Raw genomic sequence first — 19117 nt, 5'->3', positions numbered from 1 at the left:
TTATTAACATTTTTCCAAACCCCTTTTCCCCTTCCCTTTTGTCACAAGTTATTTCTGTTTTAATAAAGGAGAATATAAAATGTTTAGTGCTTAGCATAATGATAATCTTAATGAGTGTTACTGTTTTAACAACAACTTTTGTATAGTTGGTCTGGAGCAACTACATTTGCCTACATGCAGGCACTGTGTGAACACGGACTTCTTTTTGGTGGTCCACTCTGGTTCTACTTCTCTCACTACAAGTTTGTGGGTCTTTTATGACCAGCACAAAAAGGAGAAAACACTTTGTGCAATGGTTAGCGGTTTCTGGTAAAACATCTGGGTCTTTAAAACCTGTAAAAAACTGTAAGTATATTATACCAATTTGATGTCAAACAGTTCAAGTCATAAACCCCCTATGTGATGGTAAAGTGCAGATGACAAGTTCTCTTTAGGCTCCATGCACACTGGGCTTAAAAAAAATGCCAGCTCCCTTGCCAGATAAAAGTGCTCTTACAGAGCACATGTACACATGCTTAGGCACATTTAGGAACGTTTGGCTTTTTTTTTTTTTTCTGCCAGAAAACTCCAATCAAAAAAGCAAACAGGAATGTTTTTTTCCGTGTCTAAACACTGAGATTAAACTGTGCCTCTAAACTTCCTAATGTGCATGGACACATAGCATAACATTAAGCTGTGTCTACAGACAAAACACAAGTCCTAGAAGAAGCACCAATTTTTATTCAAGCCCATTTGCATGGACCCTATGGAGGTATCAGGGGTCTATTAGAGGAATTAATATTTAAAGGCAGCCAGTTTCATGAGGGATGTTTTTTATTCAGTGTAAGTACTGTCCCTTGTGCTGATTAAAAAATAATATAAACTTAGGCTTTTAACAAATGTTGCAGTCTTCTAGTATTTGTTTTCACTTGAGTGAGATTTGCTTTCATGTTCTTGATTAAAGCATAGCAATTTATTGCCTATTTTGTTACAGTTTGTGTTCATTGGCATTAAAACTAAATCTGGTAAGGATGTGGTATGGATCTGTTTTCCTATACGTAAATGCATTGTAAAATGGGGTGAATAAACATGTGTTCAGCACTTTGAAGGTATGCTTAATGTAAAGAGGTACTATCACTGCCAAAAAGCAATTGGCTAAAAACAGAATCCTAACAAGCATGGACGAAAGGTTGTTTAATCATAAAGGTGATGTCATATCATCAGAAATAATCTGTAGCTAAGAGCAAAAATGAAAAAAAGTTGCTGAAGGTTTGTTGACCTCTAGCCCCGGTTCACACTGGTGTGACTTTGAAATCAGGCTACTTCATTACAATTTGAAAGCTGCATATCAGTGGCGATTTGCACTTCTGATTTCATTTGTGTTTGTCACTTCAAATAACAGAAGTCTATGCAAGTCACAATGAAATTGACAAAAAGTAGTGCAAGAACCTTTTTCATAATTGCTGCTTTTTGAGTCATGGCGATATGGATGGTTCCATTGCTGGCAATGGGATGCGACTTCTCATGTGATTTGGAACTGTCAAATCACATGGCAAGTCACACCAGTTTGAACCAGAGCTTACTCTGCAACAAATACATTTTCATGCTGCCTTTAAAGGATAAGTTCACTTTGGGAACATGTTACATGTTCCACCCGTTTTTAGGGTGGAACATGTAACCTGTTCCCATAGCTGCAGCCATGCCCACGCAGCTGCATCATTCATTCATGGACTTCCGTGAATGAACTGCAAGTCCCGCAGCATTAAAAATGCTTCCCAAAGGCCTGTCTGACACCTGCTGACAAAGCTAGTGTGAACTGAGCCCTACATCGCATCAGCGATCTACTGATTTTTGGTGCAATGCTTTCCAGGCTCCTTTTGGACAAAAATAATAAATGCACATTTTTTTTTTACCTGCAAAAAAGTGTGCATTTATTATTTTTGTCCAAAAGGTGAATTTATCCTTTACATTTTGTTCATTAAAACCAATTATGTAATAAATCCTTGTCTAGTTAACTTATATTTACATTGTGATGAATGTTAAAATTTTGGCCATGTGTTGTAAACTAAGTGTTGATACAGAAATGTTTACCTAAAACCCAAGTTGAGGGTAAATCAATGAATAACATCCTTTTCGTATTCAGTTTTTGTAATGATTGCAAATTGATTGTAAAAGGAATAAAATAACAGGACATTCCATAAGGTCTTTAGCATTGGAGTGGACAAAAGGAATTACTTGTGTTCATCAGAATCAATTCCAGGCCTTTGTTCTGAGGCATCTAGACATCCAGCTCTACCTTTGTCTAGACCACTTCTGTGAATATCTAATGTCTGACCTTTGAACACATGAGCTAAAACTGGATTGTGAATTTTGATGAGGAAAATGTGAAGATATAAAACCACATGCTCCCTAAATAAAAAAGTATACAGCCTGGTAAAACCAGACCGATTCATGTGCTTCATTTCCCTTAATAAGCAACTGTGGAAATGACGAGAAGGATTACATCAGTTTAACATACTGAAGTACCACTCCCTTTCAGACCACAAAATGTTTCTGCAGCATACAACTTGAATGTAGAATATTTTCAGTATTGTAGTGAAATATATGACAATATTGGCTTATATTGCTAGTGCTGATTCCTTGCTATATATCTTTACATTTTATATTCTTTTTATTAAAGCTAAAGTTTAGCATTGGCTTTTTTTGCAGTGAAAGATTAGCTTTGAGGGTTGAATCAAAAGGTGTGCTGAATCTAACAGATGTGCCTTTACCATTGATGAGCTTAGGAGTGTTCAATCTAGGATCCAAACTCGTGTGTGAGCCCACCAGCATGTTATCACCTGTACAGGCCAAACATCTGCGGCTGGGGAACTCCCTGCCCTGTAGCTGTACACATACTTGCCCGCTGTACACGTGTGGCTGCAGGGTAGGGAATGCCTGGCTGCAAATGATTGACCTATACAGGTGATCGTTTCTTGGCTGGCTCACACATGGGTTTGGATTCTAGTTTGAACACGCCAAAGCTCATCCCCAGTCTTTATCTACATTTTGCAGTAAGGAAAACACATATGTGCATTTGGTTGTTAGTCTTTACTTCTGTTTTCAGAATTGTAGGGGAGCAGACAGAAATAGGAGTCAGGAAACCACACATTTCTATGCATTATGTAGCTCTATGCTCACAACTGTTGTGAAAGATAGAGGAGCTGTCAGACAGTTAAAAACATGCTAGCTTCAAACAAAGCATATTGACTAAATAGAATTCAGGGGCTCAACTTTAGATCATACAACTCCATAGCAAAATTGCAGTGGAGCCTCCTGATGACCTCTCTCCCCCTGCACTTGCAGTATCCACTGCCACAGTGCTACCACTGATCTTAGCATGAATTGTCTTATTTATAAAAAAATAAATACAAAGGCAGCAGTGACAAGAGAGCTGACGATATAGCAACTAGAGCAATCGGAGAAGGACAGCAATGCAAAGAAAAAGAACCAAAAAAGTTGTAGTAGTAAGAATAACCTATCATGATGTACAAAAGAAAGAAAAGGGGGAGTGAAGTGCCACCTAAGTGTAATATTAAAATGATCAGTTTATTCACAAGAAGGTCAAAACACAGACATAATGAATAATATGTATGGGCTGATCATATCTGCATAGTCCCACTGCATAGTCCCATGGCTGAGGAACCAAGGCAGGAGCCAGGAAGTCCACGCCAACCAGCGTGGAACACAAGGCGGATGTGAGGTCGATGTTTTCACAATCTACATCTGCTGGAATTCACTTGATGGTACCTGCGGGACAGAGAGGAGCGGTGGACTACGTGGCCTATTTTAGTACTATCTAACTCACATTGACTGTTCTAACGATGGCTGAGAGCGCTGATCGGGAGCCGATCGACCATCCTTTTTCTGTCATGACCCTTTTGACAGAAGCCAGCCAAATGCCCAGCTTCTGTTGGACCGGCTGCCGTACACATGGGCCGAATGTGTATGTATTAAGTGACAACTGACTTTGACCACTCAGTATATAATAGAGTCAAAACTGGCATCAAAATACAAAAATATAAATGTTACCTTTTTTCCTGTATTTATATTTTTTTTAAAAAGTTGAAACTTCTAAAGGTTGTAATTTGCTGTGACTTGGGTATTTTGTTTTACTTTGTTCCCAAGTCCTAGTATTCCTTTCAGTGCTATCCTTGCTGAAATTGTCTTCTCTTGTTTTTCAGCTTTAAAAAGCCCAGCTGCATTTCATGAACAGATTAAAAGCTTGGAAAGAGCCAGGGTAAGAATTAACCTAGAATTAAATTTTTTATATGAAATCAATTCACAGTAAAGGTGTTGAGGCCTGCTAAAATATTTTCAGAGAAAGCGCAGTAGATAAAGGAAAACAAGAAACTGTCGAAGATGAAAAATGCCACAGTCTATGCACGTTTTCTTATCTTTGGATCTGAGATCTATTCAAATGAAGGCAGATTTTGGTACAATTCTTTTTGCATAGTCTTATTGCTGTTTAATTCTGAAATTATTCATATCCTATTTCATGCAATAGATAGAAAATGCACAATAATGATCTCTAATAGGGCAAAATCTCCATAGAGAGTACACAATGGAATATAGATGGTCATTGAAATGTACAATTTCAGATTTACAGCAATTCATCGTATTTGTTAATGAGTTTGCTCATCCTCACTATAGATATTTGCTTCAAATATAAATTTAGAAAGGGACAATGTATACCGATTTCTGGTAGCAGATTAGCCCTAAGTAGTAAATTTGCCATGTGTTGGATATTTTGAACAATCAGATCTTTTAAGACCAGTCTTGTTTTGGCTGCAAGGTAGTTTAGAATACTCCTCATATATGCTGAAATACTTCTCTGTGTTGCATAAATTCCACTTTTATTTTTTCCCATGAACAGACTGAAAATTTCCTAAAGCACAAGATTCGAAGCCGGCCAGATAGATCTGAATTAGTAAGGATGCACATTTTAGAAGGTAACGGTCATGTTAATGCATAGTTTGTAAATTACCAAATAATAGTGTAAATGTGATATGTATGAACAAAGCTAGTTACACCAGTCCTTGTGAGACATTGGTTGTAGGGTGTACTGACTGACAGTTTCTTTAAGGCTCCATTCACAGTATGTGATTTCAAAAAAAGGTTCCGGAACCTTTTTTGGACATCACGCATCTCGCAATTTGGTTTGCGCAATCGCGGCATGTTTGCTGTGCTAAAAACCGCAATGTGATCGCAGCAAAAATGCCCTGCATTTTTAGGTGCCATTGAAATGAATGCAATTGTGCGTTTACACACTTTTACGCGATTCCTTCCGAGATTTGAAAAAGCATAGTGTGAATGGAGCCTAAATGTTTCTTTGATTATTGTTCACATTTGTGTTACACAGAATAGAGGAAAGAGGTGAGAGAAAAGCTAGCAAGCTTTATCTAAAGAAAACATTATTGATCACCTGAAATCTACCTAACTGCCTTCCCACCACCCCACCAGAAATGATCACTCAGGGGTGTTTACTGCTACCCATAAAGATGGAGAAGGAAATATGCCAGTGATCACTATTTGTAGCTGTATTCTGAAAACATAGAACTGCTTTACCTTTCCTGGCATCATTTTTCTGCTACTGTGCTATGTAAACAAACTTTGGGACATACTTGGGTGTGACCTGTTTGCTGAGTACTTGTCAGCAGACTTGTCTGAGTGCACTAGGCCAGTAGTTCTCCACCCTCTTCATGCTCCAGTCTACTTGACAAATTTCCAGCAGTGGACATGATTGTAGGCATCACCTTTATTTGTACTTATGGTTTACTATATTATGCAATATTTTGTGATATAAAAGCTGTGTGTACAGTTTCAGAGCAGAAGTTACACGACATGTTTAATTTCAAGAAGTTTCTTTTCATGATTAGAAGTAATTTTGGCCCTGCATGACAACATAGGTGCAGTAATTGGCCTGCGAACCACCACCTCCCCATTGAAAATTACAGCATCTATTATCAGTTTACGAATTCTCATGTGATGGCTGCATTAATTTCCCTTTCTCCTTTATTTTCACTTGGTAGTCCTGTGAATAACCCATGTCTGTCCCTGGTTGGCTACACTTATGCCTTCACTATGGAAGGAGCCAATGTGGCCACCCAGGAGGCTTTAAAGGATGTTAATTGGGAGGAATGCTGTACTATGGCATGTAATAATATTATTTGAACGACAGAATGAAAATGCAAGCTTTTCGAACATTCTAAAACTTTTGTCAGGCATATCACACCTGACAAACCATTTCAAAAGCTTGCGGTTTTAGTCTCTTGAGTTGGCCAAAGCACACATTGGACTCGTGTTCACTTGTTGCTTCTTGGCAGAATTGAAACTAAAATAGAAATGCATTACTCTAGTCTAACCAATAACAAGTTGGTGCTTTCAGCTTCGTTTGCCTGTAGTATTATGTAGGAGCTTAGCATCCCCATGGCCTCTGCTATTGTGGAAGGATTGTACAGATGGCATTCTTTGTTTTCAGTTTTGCTAATGTATAGAAATAATGAGATTAAGCAGCAAGTTACAAGCAGTGGGGGAAACACTGGCATTCTGATGAGTCACTGAATGACTGATTGTATTAATAATCTTCTAAATTGTTCCTGGTAGCATAGTAGATAACAGCAAGCATTACAGCCAGCCTAATAATGCTTTTTTGTGTGCACGACCATATGTATTTATAAGCCAGAACAATGTGAATATGGGTTACCGAAAATCCAGAAACAGAGATGAAGCTCTTACACATAGTAATTAGCCTGTGTTGTAAAAAATAACTGATAAAATATTTTATTTCGGATAGTGCTGGAGGCCCAAGCCTGTGCACCGCAGCCCATCGATCTCTAGATGCGGATTCCCTCGAGAATCCTGCGGGTGATATTCTGCCCTATCCCATTCTTTATATTTGTGAGACTTAACCTGTTAATTTGCCTCTCTCTAGTCTCCCCATGCTCCTGTTGTGCCTGTTTTCCCACAATGCTGCATTTTCACCTGGCCTACACCCTCAAGAGTTCCAATAGTGGCTGAATAAAGACCTTTATCGCATTGGTCATTTTATCGCCCATAGAAGTTTGTCCCACCTGTGCAATGTTCTACTGCTGTTATTTCAACGCAGACGGCTTTTGAAAACAGATGCTATCATGATGAGAATCAGAGGGGCGGCATTTCTGAGCTGTATAAACACTTTGCCAGTACCATGGGCGAATTATCCTATATGCTGACTTAGGAAAGGGGTTTAGGGATGGAAATTGATGAGAAAGATTGGTTAACCAGAACATACAAAGGAGTTAATATTTGTCTGGTAGAGGACGGGCTTTAAAGTCCTGTTTTGTTGGTACGTAGTACCTGAATGCCTCCCCAAAATGTACCCGGATTCTTCCTCACTCTGTTTTCGGATCTGTGGCCAAGTGATTTCGATGTTTCACACATGGTAGTTGTGTAGTAAAGACAAGTGCTTCTGGATAAGAGTTCACAAGCATATATACTCGGTTACCTTGGTAAACGTAAAGGATCCCAAGGTATCCTTCTTCGCTTAACCTGTAGCTGAGGTGCACAGACACACTCAAACTTTGATTTATTTTATGTTCCTTACAGCCAAGATAGGCATTGCAACCACTTGAAAGAAACCCACAGTTGACCTAGTGGGGATGAGGCATAAGTTTATCTGGGTCATGACCAATGAAAAGTTGGTTAGTATCCTACAAGATACCTCCCTGCGATTTGAATTCTTTATAATCCATGGATACAGTGCCTTGAAAAAGTATTCATACCCCTTGAAATTTTCCACATTTTGTCATGTTACAACCAAAAACATAAATGTATTTTATTGGGATTTTATGTGATAGAGCAACACAAAGTGGCGCATAATTGTGAAGTGGAAGGAAAATGATCTAGAGAGTGACATTTTTGCCCATTTTTCTTTGCAAAATTAGCTTGAGCTCTGTCAGATTGGATGCAGAGCGTCTGTGAAGAGCAATTTTCAAGTCTTGCCACAGTTTCTCAATTGGGTTTAGGTCAGGGCCACGTTATCACATGAATATGCTTTGATCTAAACCATTCTATTGTAGCTCTGGCTGTATGTTTAGGGTCGTTGTCCTGCTGGAAGGTGAACCTCCGCTCAAGTCTTTTGCAGACTCTAACAGGTTATCTTCTAAGATTGCCCTGTATTTGGCTCCATTCATCTTCCCATCAACTCTGACCAGCTTCCCTGTCCCTGCTAAAGAAAAGCATCCCCACAACATGATGCCGCCATCACCATGTTTCACAGTGGGGATGGTGTGTTCAGGGTGATGTGCAGTGTTAATTTTTCACCACACATAGCATTTTGCTTTTAGGTCAAAATGTTCAATTTTGGTCTCATCTGACCAGAGCACCTTCTTCCACATGTTTGCTGTGTTCCCCACATAGCTTCTTGCAAACTGGACTTCTTATGACTTTCTTTCAACAATGGCTTTCTTCTTGCCACTTTTGTGGCCAGATTTGTGGAGTGCATGACTAATCGTTGTCCTGTAGACAGATTTTCCCACCTGAGCTGTGGATTTATGCAGCTCCTCCAGATTTACCTTTAGCCTCTTGGCTGCTTCTCTGATTAATTCCCCTTTGCTCGGCTTGTCCGTTTAGGTGGACAGCCATATCTTGGTAGGTTTGCAGTTATGCCATACTTTTTTTTTTTTTTCCCGGATGATTGAACAATGCTCCATAACCTGCTTTAAATGTCTCCACAACTTTATCCCTGACCTGTGTGGTGTGTTCCTTGGCCTTTATGATGCTTTTTATTCACTAATGTTCTCTACCAAACCTCTGAGGGCTTAACAGAACAGCATTGTTTATTCTGAGATTAAATTACACACAGGTGGACTCAATTAAAGGGGGCTGAATACAAATACATGCCACACTTTTATTATTTATTTGTAAGAAATTTTGACATTTAACATTTTCCTTCCACTTCACAATTATGTGCCACTTTGTTTGTCTATCACATAAAATCCCAAGAAAATACATTACGTTTTTGGTTGTAACATGACAAAATGTGGAAAATTCAAGGGATATAAATACCTTTTCAAGCACTGTGCAATATATATATTCAGTCTCCTTCATGATCGTTTTTGTGCTGGCAACTAGGAGGAGCAGTGGGGCAGACTGTAGCTCTCTTTCCCCATTTCTGCAAGATGTTAAACATCCATTGAGGTGGTGGTTTTTGGGCTGACCAGGTTTTCTGAGCCTTAATGGCCATTTTTTTTGTTTTTGTTTTTTTTTTTCTGCTTGGGACATGTTCTCCTCAACTGGAGAATGCTCACAATATTTGTTTCATTCTTCTTCTTTATCTGTTACTCAGGCACTGCTTTGCATCAGAAAACCTGGGCAGCCCAATAACCACCAGCTAAATGGTGGTTTATGTAAAATTGCAGTTACATGTCATTATTCTTATTTGTTTGCCAGTAGCAAACTCCACCTGCATTGCGGATTGTCACCTGTTCCCATATTTGACCCATGCTGTTGTGCCTATTATGGTCATTTTTAATGGAAGTTTCCAATGAAAATATTGAAACTGAAAATAATTATTAAAACAACCCCAGATAGCCAAGGGTTTGTTTATATGATGGTAGTATAACAACCACCAAGGCTGTACACCTGCTTTACAGCCTGTCTTGTACTGTTGCTGACTTTATCCTATAAAGATCTATTCCCCTGCCAAGTGTTTTGTCCATAAATATCCTATTGAAGGGTTCCTAAAGAAACAGGCTCTTCTGTTGAGCCAGCCATTTTCCTGTTTTTACAGTAACATAAAGCACTATTAAACCCAGTACCAAAAATTGTATATATTGCAGCTTACCAATTAGATGTGGTGGCTGCATTCTTTTTTTTTTTTCTTTCTTTCTTTTTTTAGGGCTTTTTTCCCTTCCTTGTTTTTCACCTGGTGATCTGGCCATTTAACACAACTTCTGTATTAGAGTGCCCCCACTCTGAATGAAGGAGCAACAAGAGACACCTTTGAACAGCAGCATTGTCAGTCAGGGAGGAGCGGAGTATACTAACATATTTCTATATAATAACAAATTTCGATACACTAACAAATTGAAGCCAAACGCCAGCTAACACTTTATAAGCCGTTACAGCAACAGGTTGTGTTTTTTTGTTTTTTTTTTGGTTAAAGGTTTTACATTAATTGATATAAGCTGTTCATTGTAAGCACCCATCAGTGATAAATGGTTTGTCTTGACCTTCAAATGGCTACATCTGCAGGACAGCTTATTCTGTTGAAAAACAACCACGTTACTGGCTAGATCAGCCCTATTTAACCTGGGTGCCTTCTGGGTATTAAAGGTATGACTTGGCAAAATGCCTGAGAATTGACACAGATTGGCTAAAAATTGTGTACAAGGCATCGGATGGATCAAGCCTGCTTCTTTGTTACACAAAGTCACAGGTTTTCATTGTCACATTACAACCTCAGGCGCTGTGCAGGCCAGTGTCCTAACAACCAGTGACATCATTGGTTAATAAGGAAGATGACTGGCCCCTGCACAGCAGTCTTGTTTGATGCCCCCACCCCTCTGTCAGCACTGTTGTCATGTTAGCTGCATGGGGGAGAGAAAATGAAGGAGATGAAATGCTGGATTATCAGTGTGCAAAAGTGTATTTGCTTTGAAAGATTAGATCACTTCTTATGTTGGGTGCTTTACAGGTGTTTATGCTGCTCCAGTATGTGAAATTATTAGTTTAGTTTTTTACATTTTAGAATGGGGTGCTCCAGGTTGTCCAGACTTATAAAGGGTATCTTGACTGGAAAAAGGTGGAGAAACACTGAGCTAGATCTCCAGGTGAAAATAAAGAAAAGAGAGCTTAAAAACTAAAACTAATGCAGCCACCACATCTAAGTCTTGGTCAGGTGCAATATAATAAATCTTTGCTCCTAAGTCTAATACCACTTTACGGATCCCCTGTAGAGGACATTCTAAGTGTTCAAGGACCCAGTGGATAAAGGACTAGAAGCCCTAAGTAAGGCTTTGTTCTCCCTTGCAGGCTGTACAACCAGCTGTTGTGACCACATCCACCTGCCAGACTTAAGCTGCCTGGTCTAAGGCCATGGCTCAGTTGTTCTTTACTAAGAAATCCTTTTTGTTCTCCAATAACTGGAGCTCTTGCCTGTGGCCCTACACAATGGTGTCTATAGGCTTGCAGAAACCATTTGCCAAGTATCTAGAATGGGTCTTCTTTTGGTACATATGCTGAGTATCTTTTGGCTTAAACATTGCTTGTGGAGATTCCATGCTGGAAATGTCTCATGCAGATGATTTTTTTTTTTTGACAAGTTCTCAAAGAAATCAAGAGGAAAAGAGTCCATTTTGTCTCAGAAAAAAACAAAACAAAAACTCCAATGTGTAAAATATCTGGTCCTGAAACAAAAAGTTGTTTTTTTTTCTCTGTCTTCTGGTCCAAGTCCAAGCTTAAACTCATTTACGCCAGAAGACCTGAGCCCCCAAACCTGCAGTCCAGATCTAAGCCCTTCTCTCACTCGTCAGTGTGGGGGATGCTGAATTTCTGTCTCTAGCTCCAAAAAGTTTTCTATTTTTTTTTAAATTGTATTTATGATAGCACTGCTTTAAAAAAAAAAAACTTGAAATTTTTTTCAAAAGTACATTAATTACATTGAACAAGCTCTGCCACTTGTGTGCAAAAGCCCTTTTACTAATAAAAGCTGCTTAGTAAAAGTGAAAATAACACAAAATCTATTCCTTTTCAGACTTGCTGAATCCACTGGATACAGGTGACCAACTGTCAAACCTACCAGGTATCACTAAATGGACTGGACCACGGCCACACCACTTAACAGCCTGATTGGACGCCTCTCCTCCCGCTGCTGCAGCTGTTAGTAATCGGTAGGAATGGCAGGGTGGACTCCTGTTCTGTATGCACTCTTCTGCCATGGCCATCGTGACTGCTGCTGCTGTTGAATTTCAGCAGGGAAGAGGGCAGGAGGAATGGAAGGAAGGACTCATCTGAATGTACCGGCTTGCTGCTGCTGAACTCAAAGCAAGGAGGAGGGTGGGAAATACTGTAGGTCTACAGGGGAGTGGGGAAGGGGAGCCAACCTTTCATGCGGGTCACTTGCTTTTTTACCAGGAAGAGGTGGGCAGCTCCCACCCTCATTGGAAGCCTTCTATGCCACCCGTCCTCCCTGCTCTGAGTTCAGCGGCAGCAAGCTGGTATATTCAGAAGAGAGGTCCGTCCTTCCGTTCCTCCCGCCCTCCTCCCTGCTCTGAGTTCAGCTTTGGCGACGGCAAGCCAGTGCATTCAGAAGAGTCCTGCCGTCTTCCCTGCTGTGATTTCAAAAGCAGCAGCGACGATGGCGGTGGCAGATGAGTACATATAGAACAGGAGTCTACCTCACCATTTCTCCCTCCCCAATGTGTTAAGGTATGGGGAAGATTATGCGGTAGAGGGGGCTGTGATATCAGAGGGGGAATCTGAGTTTGGGTAGCTGTGAGGGGGGGAGCTGTGAAGTGAGAGGGGGGAGCTGTGATATGGGGTCTGTGAAGCGAGAGGAGGGAGTGGTGATATGGGGGGCTGTGAAGTGAGAGAGGGGAGCTGTGAAATGGGGGGGGGGAAGGGGTTGTGATATGGGGGGGAGGAGATGTGATAGGAGGGAGTTATGATTTGAGAGGGGGGAGCTATAATACTGGGAGGCTGAGATGTGAGGAGAGCTGTGATATGGGGGGCTGTGATGTGAGGAGAGCTGTATATGGGGGATTGTGATGTGAGTGGAGGGAGCGCTGTGATATGAAGGGTCTGTGATGTCAGGAGAGGGGGAGCTGTGATCTTGGGGATTGTGATTGTAAGAGGGACTGTGATGTGAAGGGGGGGCTGTGATGGAAGCAGGGCTATAATGTTGGGGGGCTCTGATGTGAAAGGGAGTTGTGATGTATGGGGGGGCTCTGATGGTAAAGGGGGGATTGAGGATATTAATGCAAAGGGGACTGTAAAGCGAAAGACCTGAGTAATAGAAGAAAAATGAGTTTCGAACCTCTACAGAAAGAAAATGTTACCAACCAAGCCTCCATGAATTTTAATTCAGTAGCCCTGCTATAGAGCAACACAGTCGGTGCCTCAAACTTTCATCATGGCTTACGCATTTCAAGGGTGCGTCCTCTTCCTTAGAGCTCTGAGAGGCAGTTACTATACTGTATGATGCTGAATGGGTTTGACAGTTGGTCACCCGTATCCAGTGGATTGAACGAGTCTTACTTCCGATGGATTTTGTGTTATATGCACTTTTGCCAAGTATATTTTGCGAGTAGAAGATAAACATTTTTTATGTTTTTTTAAAGATATCACACAAGACCAGTGTACTCTCTACTCTGTTGTATAGTGTTACACAAAGAATCTGGAGAGACCAGCAAGACCATAGAAATAATTAGTTATTATGCATTTCTATGGAAATGACTAAAAACAAATGTTGAATTAAAGTAATCTAACAGCAGTAAGGTATTCTTTCCTTACTGACAGTTTGCATTCTGTAGTAAATTAACATAAACCAATTAAAGATAGACTTCTGTTTTTTACCATTCTGCAGAGTGGAAAGAGTTCTTAAATATATACATAAAAAGTCATATAATATGGTACAAAGAAGAACAGATGCATTAACCCATAACAGACAATTGGACCTCAACTCTGCCTACTATGAAATTGATGAGGGCTACTTCCTGGTTGCTATGTATTATATCCACACTTATTTGCAGTTTATTATATGTAATCCTATATTATTTGTTTTAATAGATTGCAGCTCAGTGTGGATAGCAGGAATCTGCTGACTTTCCTTCTATGCATACAGCTGTCTTGTCCACCAGTCATGCTGGAAAACCAGCATTTGATCAGTGCTTGCAGCCGATGGTGCTGATCGGTGTATTTTGGCAAGAAAGTGGCAAGTCAATCTCAGCCGGAGAGATCCCCACATCAGCATCACTTGTGGGTATGTGTGTATCCAGCTTTAAGCAGCCCATTTTCTTTCTTTCCAGGAAAGAAAACTGCTTGATTCCCCCATCAACACAATCATTGTTGAGGGGAGAATTCCTTCTGCAAAGCTGTTGTGTTCTGCCAGGTGGATCAATGGATCGGCTTCAGTACGACCAGCCTGCCCATGGATAAATCGAATCTCAGCCGGTCCATGCTGATCCAGCCAAGATTTGTTCTATCTATGGGCGGCCTTAGTCACTCAGCAGACCATCTAATACCAGTGTTATCTCAGGAAGCAGTAGCCTGGTGACTGCCAGAATCCACAGCAGCCAGTAGACATTACCTGGGGTTTAGTGTTCTCTGCTGAAGTCTAAATTTTCCACACACATCCCATTAAATTATTCTTAAATCCTAAAACTAGTATAAATTATTATTTCAATCTTAGGAGCCCAGTCTTAACACAACTTTTGGGAAGAACAAAAGGTGAATACTTTCGAGTTAATTATGAAGAAAACATTTAGTTTTTTCTACAGGTTGTTACTGACTAAAAATACTTGCAACAAAAGCAACACTAATCATATATAGTGGAAAATGTGACAGCATTTTCTTTCTTTCATGTAGAAACACTTGCTGAGCCATCCTTGCAGGCAACTCAGATGAAATTGAAGAGAGCACGTCTGGCAGATGATCTCAATGAAAAGATTGCTCAGAGACCTGGACCAATGGAGTTGGTTGAAAAGAATATACTCCCAGTCGACTCCAGTGTTAAAGAAGCAATTAAAGGCATGTATTTAAAAAAGAAAAAAGAAATTGCCTTTGTGAAAATGTGCAGTCCAATCAAATGGTTAGAATCATTTTCATTGCATTGAGTTAGTGGGATGAAAGCTTGTAGTGCTTGGAGTGAAAAATAAAATTTTAGACCATACAGGCATTACCCAGTGTGTTTTTGTGGTTTCTGTACCTACTTTGGAGGATATGGTCTCTGAGCTGATCAGCTTATTGAAATAAGGTTGTACGAGATGGTGGAAATGACTAACCAGGCACAATTTAAAAATAAGCAGCAGCCAAATGTGTCTGCACAGAATAAATACCATGCATAATGTAATTACAGTATACTGGCATTTTACTAGGTTATACATGTCCAGTGTCTGGAAACTTTTTTCACAGACAGCACCTAATAGAACTTTTATTAGTGAAGGCTTGTGAACTCTTAAGTTATTTTCTTTCGTGCTTGGTACTAAGAAAATTCTTACTTGTGACTTGGGCAGGTAGTGGTGGGAAATCTACCTAAAGTTGGCCATGTATGGATCGAAAATTTGGCTGGTTCAGCAGGGACCAGCCAAATTTCAATCCATGTATGGGCAGTCTCCGCTGTCAGAATACACTAACTCACCGGGGTGGGTTCCCCCCATCCACATCAAGTGGATGGATAGGGAAATTGAGTCCCAGCCCCCCCTACCCCCCATTTAAACCTGCTGGTTGTACCCAGAAAAAAAAACTCCTGTGGAGGGCACAGAAAACAGTAAAACACTATATATATTTAATCCTTTCTCACTTCAACACTTCCTCAAATGTTGCCTGTTTGTAGGGCCAGCTTACTGTTTTGAGCTTGCAGAGTTGTCAGTAGTGTACAGTTTCATGTTGTTAAAGGTTGATCAGGGTCAGTAAGTTTCTAATGCGAAGAATCAAGGAAAACAGTGTGGGGCAACGAAAAAAAAAATGTTTTTTAAACCACTATTTCAGGTATAGTGAATGTTTTGTTTCCATTAACAGGTCAGAATAACTTCCCAGAAAACACAGATGCTTTTTCATTTGATGAGGACAGCAGTGATGCTTTATCACCAGAGCAGCCAGCAAGCCAAGAATCTCAGGGATCTGCTGCTTCTCCTGGAGAGGTCAAAGCTAGCGAGTCAGCTTCTCCCATATCCAACACCAAAATTCTGGTATGTTGTTTACACTGTTTATCAAAGTGATACCTCAACCCAATGTTTTGACTAGTCACAAGTATTTTACTTTTAGTTTTTGTATGTCTTGACTGAATCCTGTATGCGGAATTGCAGATTTCTGGTGGCCAGTTATGCACATCTTAAAGCTGAACTCTGGGCACAAACACTTTCATTCAAATACAGTTGTGACCAAAATTATTCAACCCCCACTGAAATTGAGTGTTTTGGCCAGTTTGACATTGCTTTTGATCATTCAGTCATCTTGCTTACATTTACATTAAAGAGGCACTTGTAGGTCAGACAAATATAACATAACAGTTATAATGAAATAACCACAAATGTCTTTTCTGTGCTCACAGCATTATCAGTTTTATTCAACCCCCAAGTGACATTCAATCTTAGTACTTAGTACAGCATCCTTTTACAGTTATAACAGCTTTTAAACGTGAAGCATAGCTTGACACAAGTGTCTTGCAGCGATCTACGGGTATCTTCGCCCATTCTTCATGGGCAAAGGCCTCCAGTTCAGTCACATTCTTAGGCTTGCGCACTGCAACTGCTTTCTTTAAGTCCCACCAGAGGTTCTCAATCGGATTTAAGTCTGGTGACTGCGATGGCCACTCCAAAATGTTCCAGCCTTTCCTCTGCAACCATGCTCTAGTGGACTTGGAGGTATGCTTGGGATCATTGTCCTGTTGAAAGGTCCAACGTCTCCCAAGCCTCAGGTGTGTGACGGACTGCATCACGTTTCCATCCAATATCTCCTGGTACTGAAGAGAATTCATGGTACCTTGCACACGCTGAAGCTTCCCTGTACCTGCAGAAGCAAAACAGCCCCAAAGCATGATTGACCCTCCACCATGCTTCACAGTAGGCAAGGTGTTCTTTTCATCATAGGCCTTGTTCTTCCTCCTCCAAACATAGCGTTGATCCATGGGCCCAAACAGTTCTAATTTTGTTTCATCAGTCCACAGAACACTATCCCACAACTTTTGTGGTTTGTCCACATGGCTTTTGGCATACTGCAGTCGACTCTTCTTATTCTTTGGAGACAGCAAGGGGGTACGCCTGGGAGTTCTGGCACGGAGGCCTTCATTACGCAGTGTGCGTCTTATTGTCTGGGCTGAAACTTCTGTACCCACATCTGACAAATCTTTTCTCAGTTCCTCAGCAGTCACACGGGGACTTCTCTCCACTCTACGCTTCAGGTAGCGCACAGCAGTCGAAGTCAGCATCTTCTTTCTGCCACGACCAGGTAGCGTTTCAACAGTGCCCTTTGCCTTGAATTTGCGAATGATGCTTCCTAAGGTGTCTCTTGGTATGTTTAACATCTTTGCAATCTTCTTATAGCCATTGCCCTTCCTGTGAAGAGAAATCACCTCTTCTCTTGTCTTCCTGGACCATTCTCTTGCCTTCACCATGTTTGTAACCACACCAGTAAATGTCTAGAAGGAGCTGAGTATCACAGTCATTTTAAAGCTGCCTAATTGGTGCTTATTATGCTTGATTGCTGCTCGGTGACATCCACAGGTGTTTTCAATACCTGATGGAAAGCACCTGTATGAACCTCTGTTCTTCAGAGTGGTAGTCTTTAAGGGGTTGAATAATTGTGGCAATGAAGAAACCACATAAGAACCATTTACTACTGTATTACATAAACAATTGATGTCATTTTAGTTGCATTTGGGTAGTTACAACGTCCTTGTAGGATTTGATTCTGAATACAATTCCAAATGTACACTATAGTCCCTAAACCCCTTTACAGCATTGGGGGTTGAATAATTTTGGTCACAACTGTATATTCTTCAATAGCTACGAAGGATATAAATCCACTCTGTGTCAAATGTCTTGCAAACCCAGATATCACCTTGTAAGAGTAACCGTGACATCACTGTGCTGTACATAGTGTGTGCAGTGAGCAAAGCTATGAGAGACTCCTCAGTCTCCACCCACTACAAGCTAAATTCAGGAAACTACAGGAGGGGTAGAGAGAAAACCAATCACCCTGTAGAGAGCAGCTGCAGTGACCGGTCTTTATTACAGGAAGCTCCTACACACACTGGTTTACTGCACAGATCTGGAAGAAATACACAAAGCACACAAGATTCAAGGAAGAATACGCATGGCTCTTGTATTTAAATACCTGCATATACCTAATATCTGCTTATTCTGGAGTTCAGCTTTAAAGGATAAGTTCACCTTTTAACAAAACATAATAAATGCACATTTTTGTGCAGGTAAAAAAATGTGCATTTATTTTTGTTTGTGGAGCCTCTAAAGCATTGCACAAGCAATCAGCAGATCGCTGGTGCAATGCAGGTCTCCCCCTGACCTGTCAGTATGTTTACTTGCTCATACATCTTGTACCAGCAAACAGATACTACTGACCGGAAGGCTCAATGAACTACCACAGCACTGTGGGGCAGAGCCACGCACGGCCACGTCTTTTTTTTTTTTTTTTTTTTAACTTGACAGCTAGCGAGGGGGGAGAAGATCCTCCATTAACTGTCACAGCAGGGAGTGGGGGCTGGTGTGACCATAACATGTTACACCCTGAATATGGTTGAAAGGTGAACTTATCCTTTAATTGCCCGTGAGTGTTTGCAGTTTGATACAGAACACTGTCCAAGCAGGATGCAGTGTGTGAGCTTCCTAATTGCTTCATGGAAATTTATACAGTCTGTATAAAAGAGTGTTTTTCAATAGATTACATGTTCTTTACGTGAAAGTAGAACCATTACCATGCTATGGACACTAAAATATTTGCATCATCTTTACAAACAATAAATAAGCTTTAGGATAAACCTTCATTGAGCTCTGTAGCAGCAGGCACTGTGGAGTAATTTGTCCTCTGTTACTGCAGAAACTAATTTCAGCAGCTCAGCTCACCTCACCTGCTGCCCTCTCTCTTAAGTTGGATGCCTGTCAGCCTGTTTATTGCTAATGTAAATCCAAAGCAGAAGCACAGGAAGTGGATGAGTGTAGAGAATAAATGTCCTGGTTTCAGCGATCAGTGAGGGGGAAAAAAATATCCTTGCATTAAAAGTAAAGGGAATATGTCATGGCATTGATGCTGAGTAAAAATGTCTTGGGACCAATTTCACTGGAAAGAAAAAATGCCCTGCTGTTGGTATGAGCAAAAAAGCCTGCTGTCCATGGTCAGTGGAAGGAAAGAAAATGCCCTGTGGTCAGTGGGAGTAAAAATT

General features: G+C 40.6%; 1 protein-coding gene across 4 annotated transcripts in view; it reads left to right on the top strand.

Moving 5' to 3' along the window:
- Window positions 1-19117, top strand: part of MRTFB (myocardin related transcription factor B) — a 261703-nt gene that overhangs the window by 184429 nt on the left and 58157 nt on the right. For 2 of the 4 annotated variants that reach the window (XM_089679047.1, XM_089679048.1), the window contains 5 exons: window positions 4203-4258; window positions 4895-4970; window positions 11756-11803; window positions 14587-14748; window positions 15739-15908. In XM_089679047.1, coding sequence (XP_089535173.1) covers window positions 4203-4258; window positions 4895-4970; window positions 11756-11803; window positions 14587-14748; window positions 15739-15908 — 512 coding nt within the window. The remainder of the gene's footprint in view (window positions 1-4202; window positions 4259-4894; window positions 4971-11755; window positions 11804-14586; window positions 14749-15738; window positions 15909-19117) is intronic. The other 2 variants (XM_089679049.1, XM_089679046.1) reach the window with 1 other exon arrangement.

This window comes from Staurois parvus, unplaced genomic scaffold (genome assembly GCF_062004578.1).
Source record: "Staurois parvus isolate SC_StPar_1 unplaced genomic scaffold, SC_StPar_1.0 ptg000217l, whole genome shotgun sequence".
Classification (NCBI taxonomy): Eukaryota; Metazoa; Chordata; class Amphibia; order Anura; family Ranidae; genus Staurois; species Staurois parvus.
The sequence above is the reverse complement of the archived record's forward strand: the minus strand, read 5'-3'. Positions and strand labels throughout refer to the sequence as shown.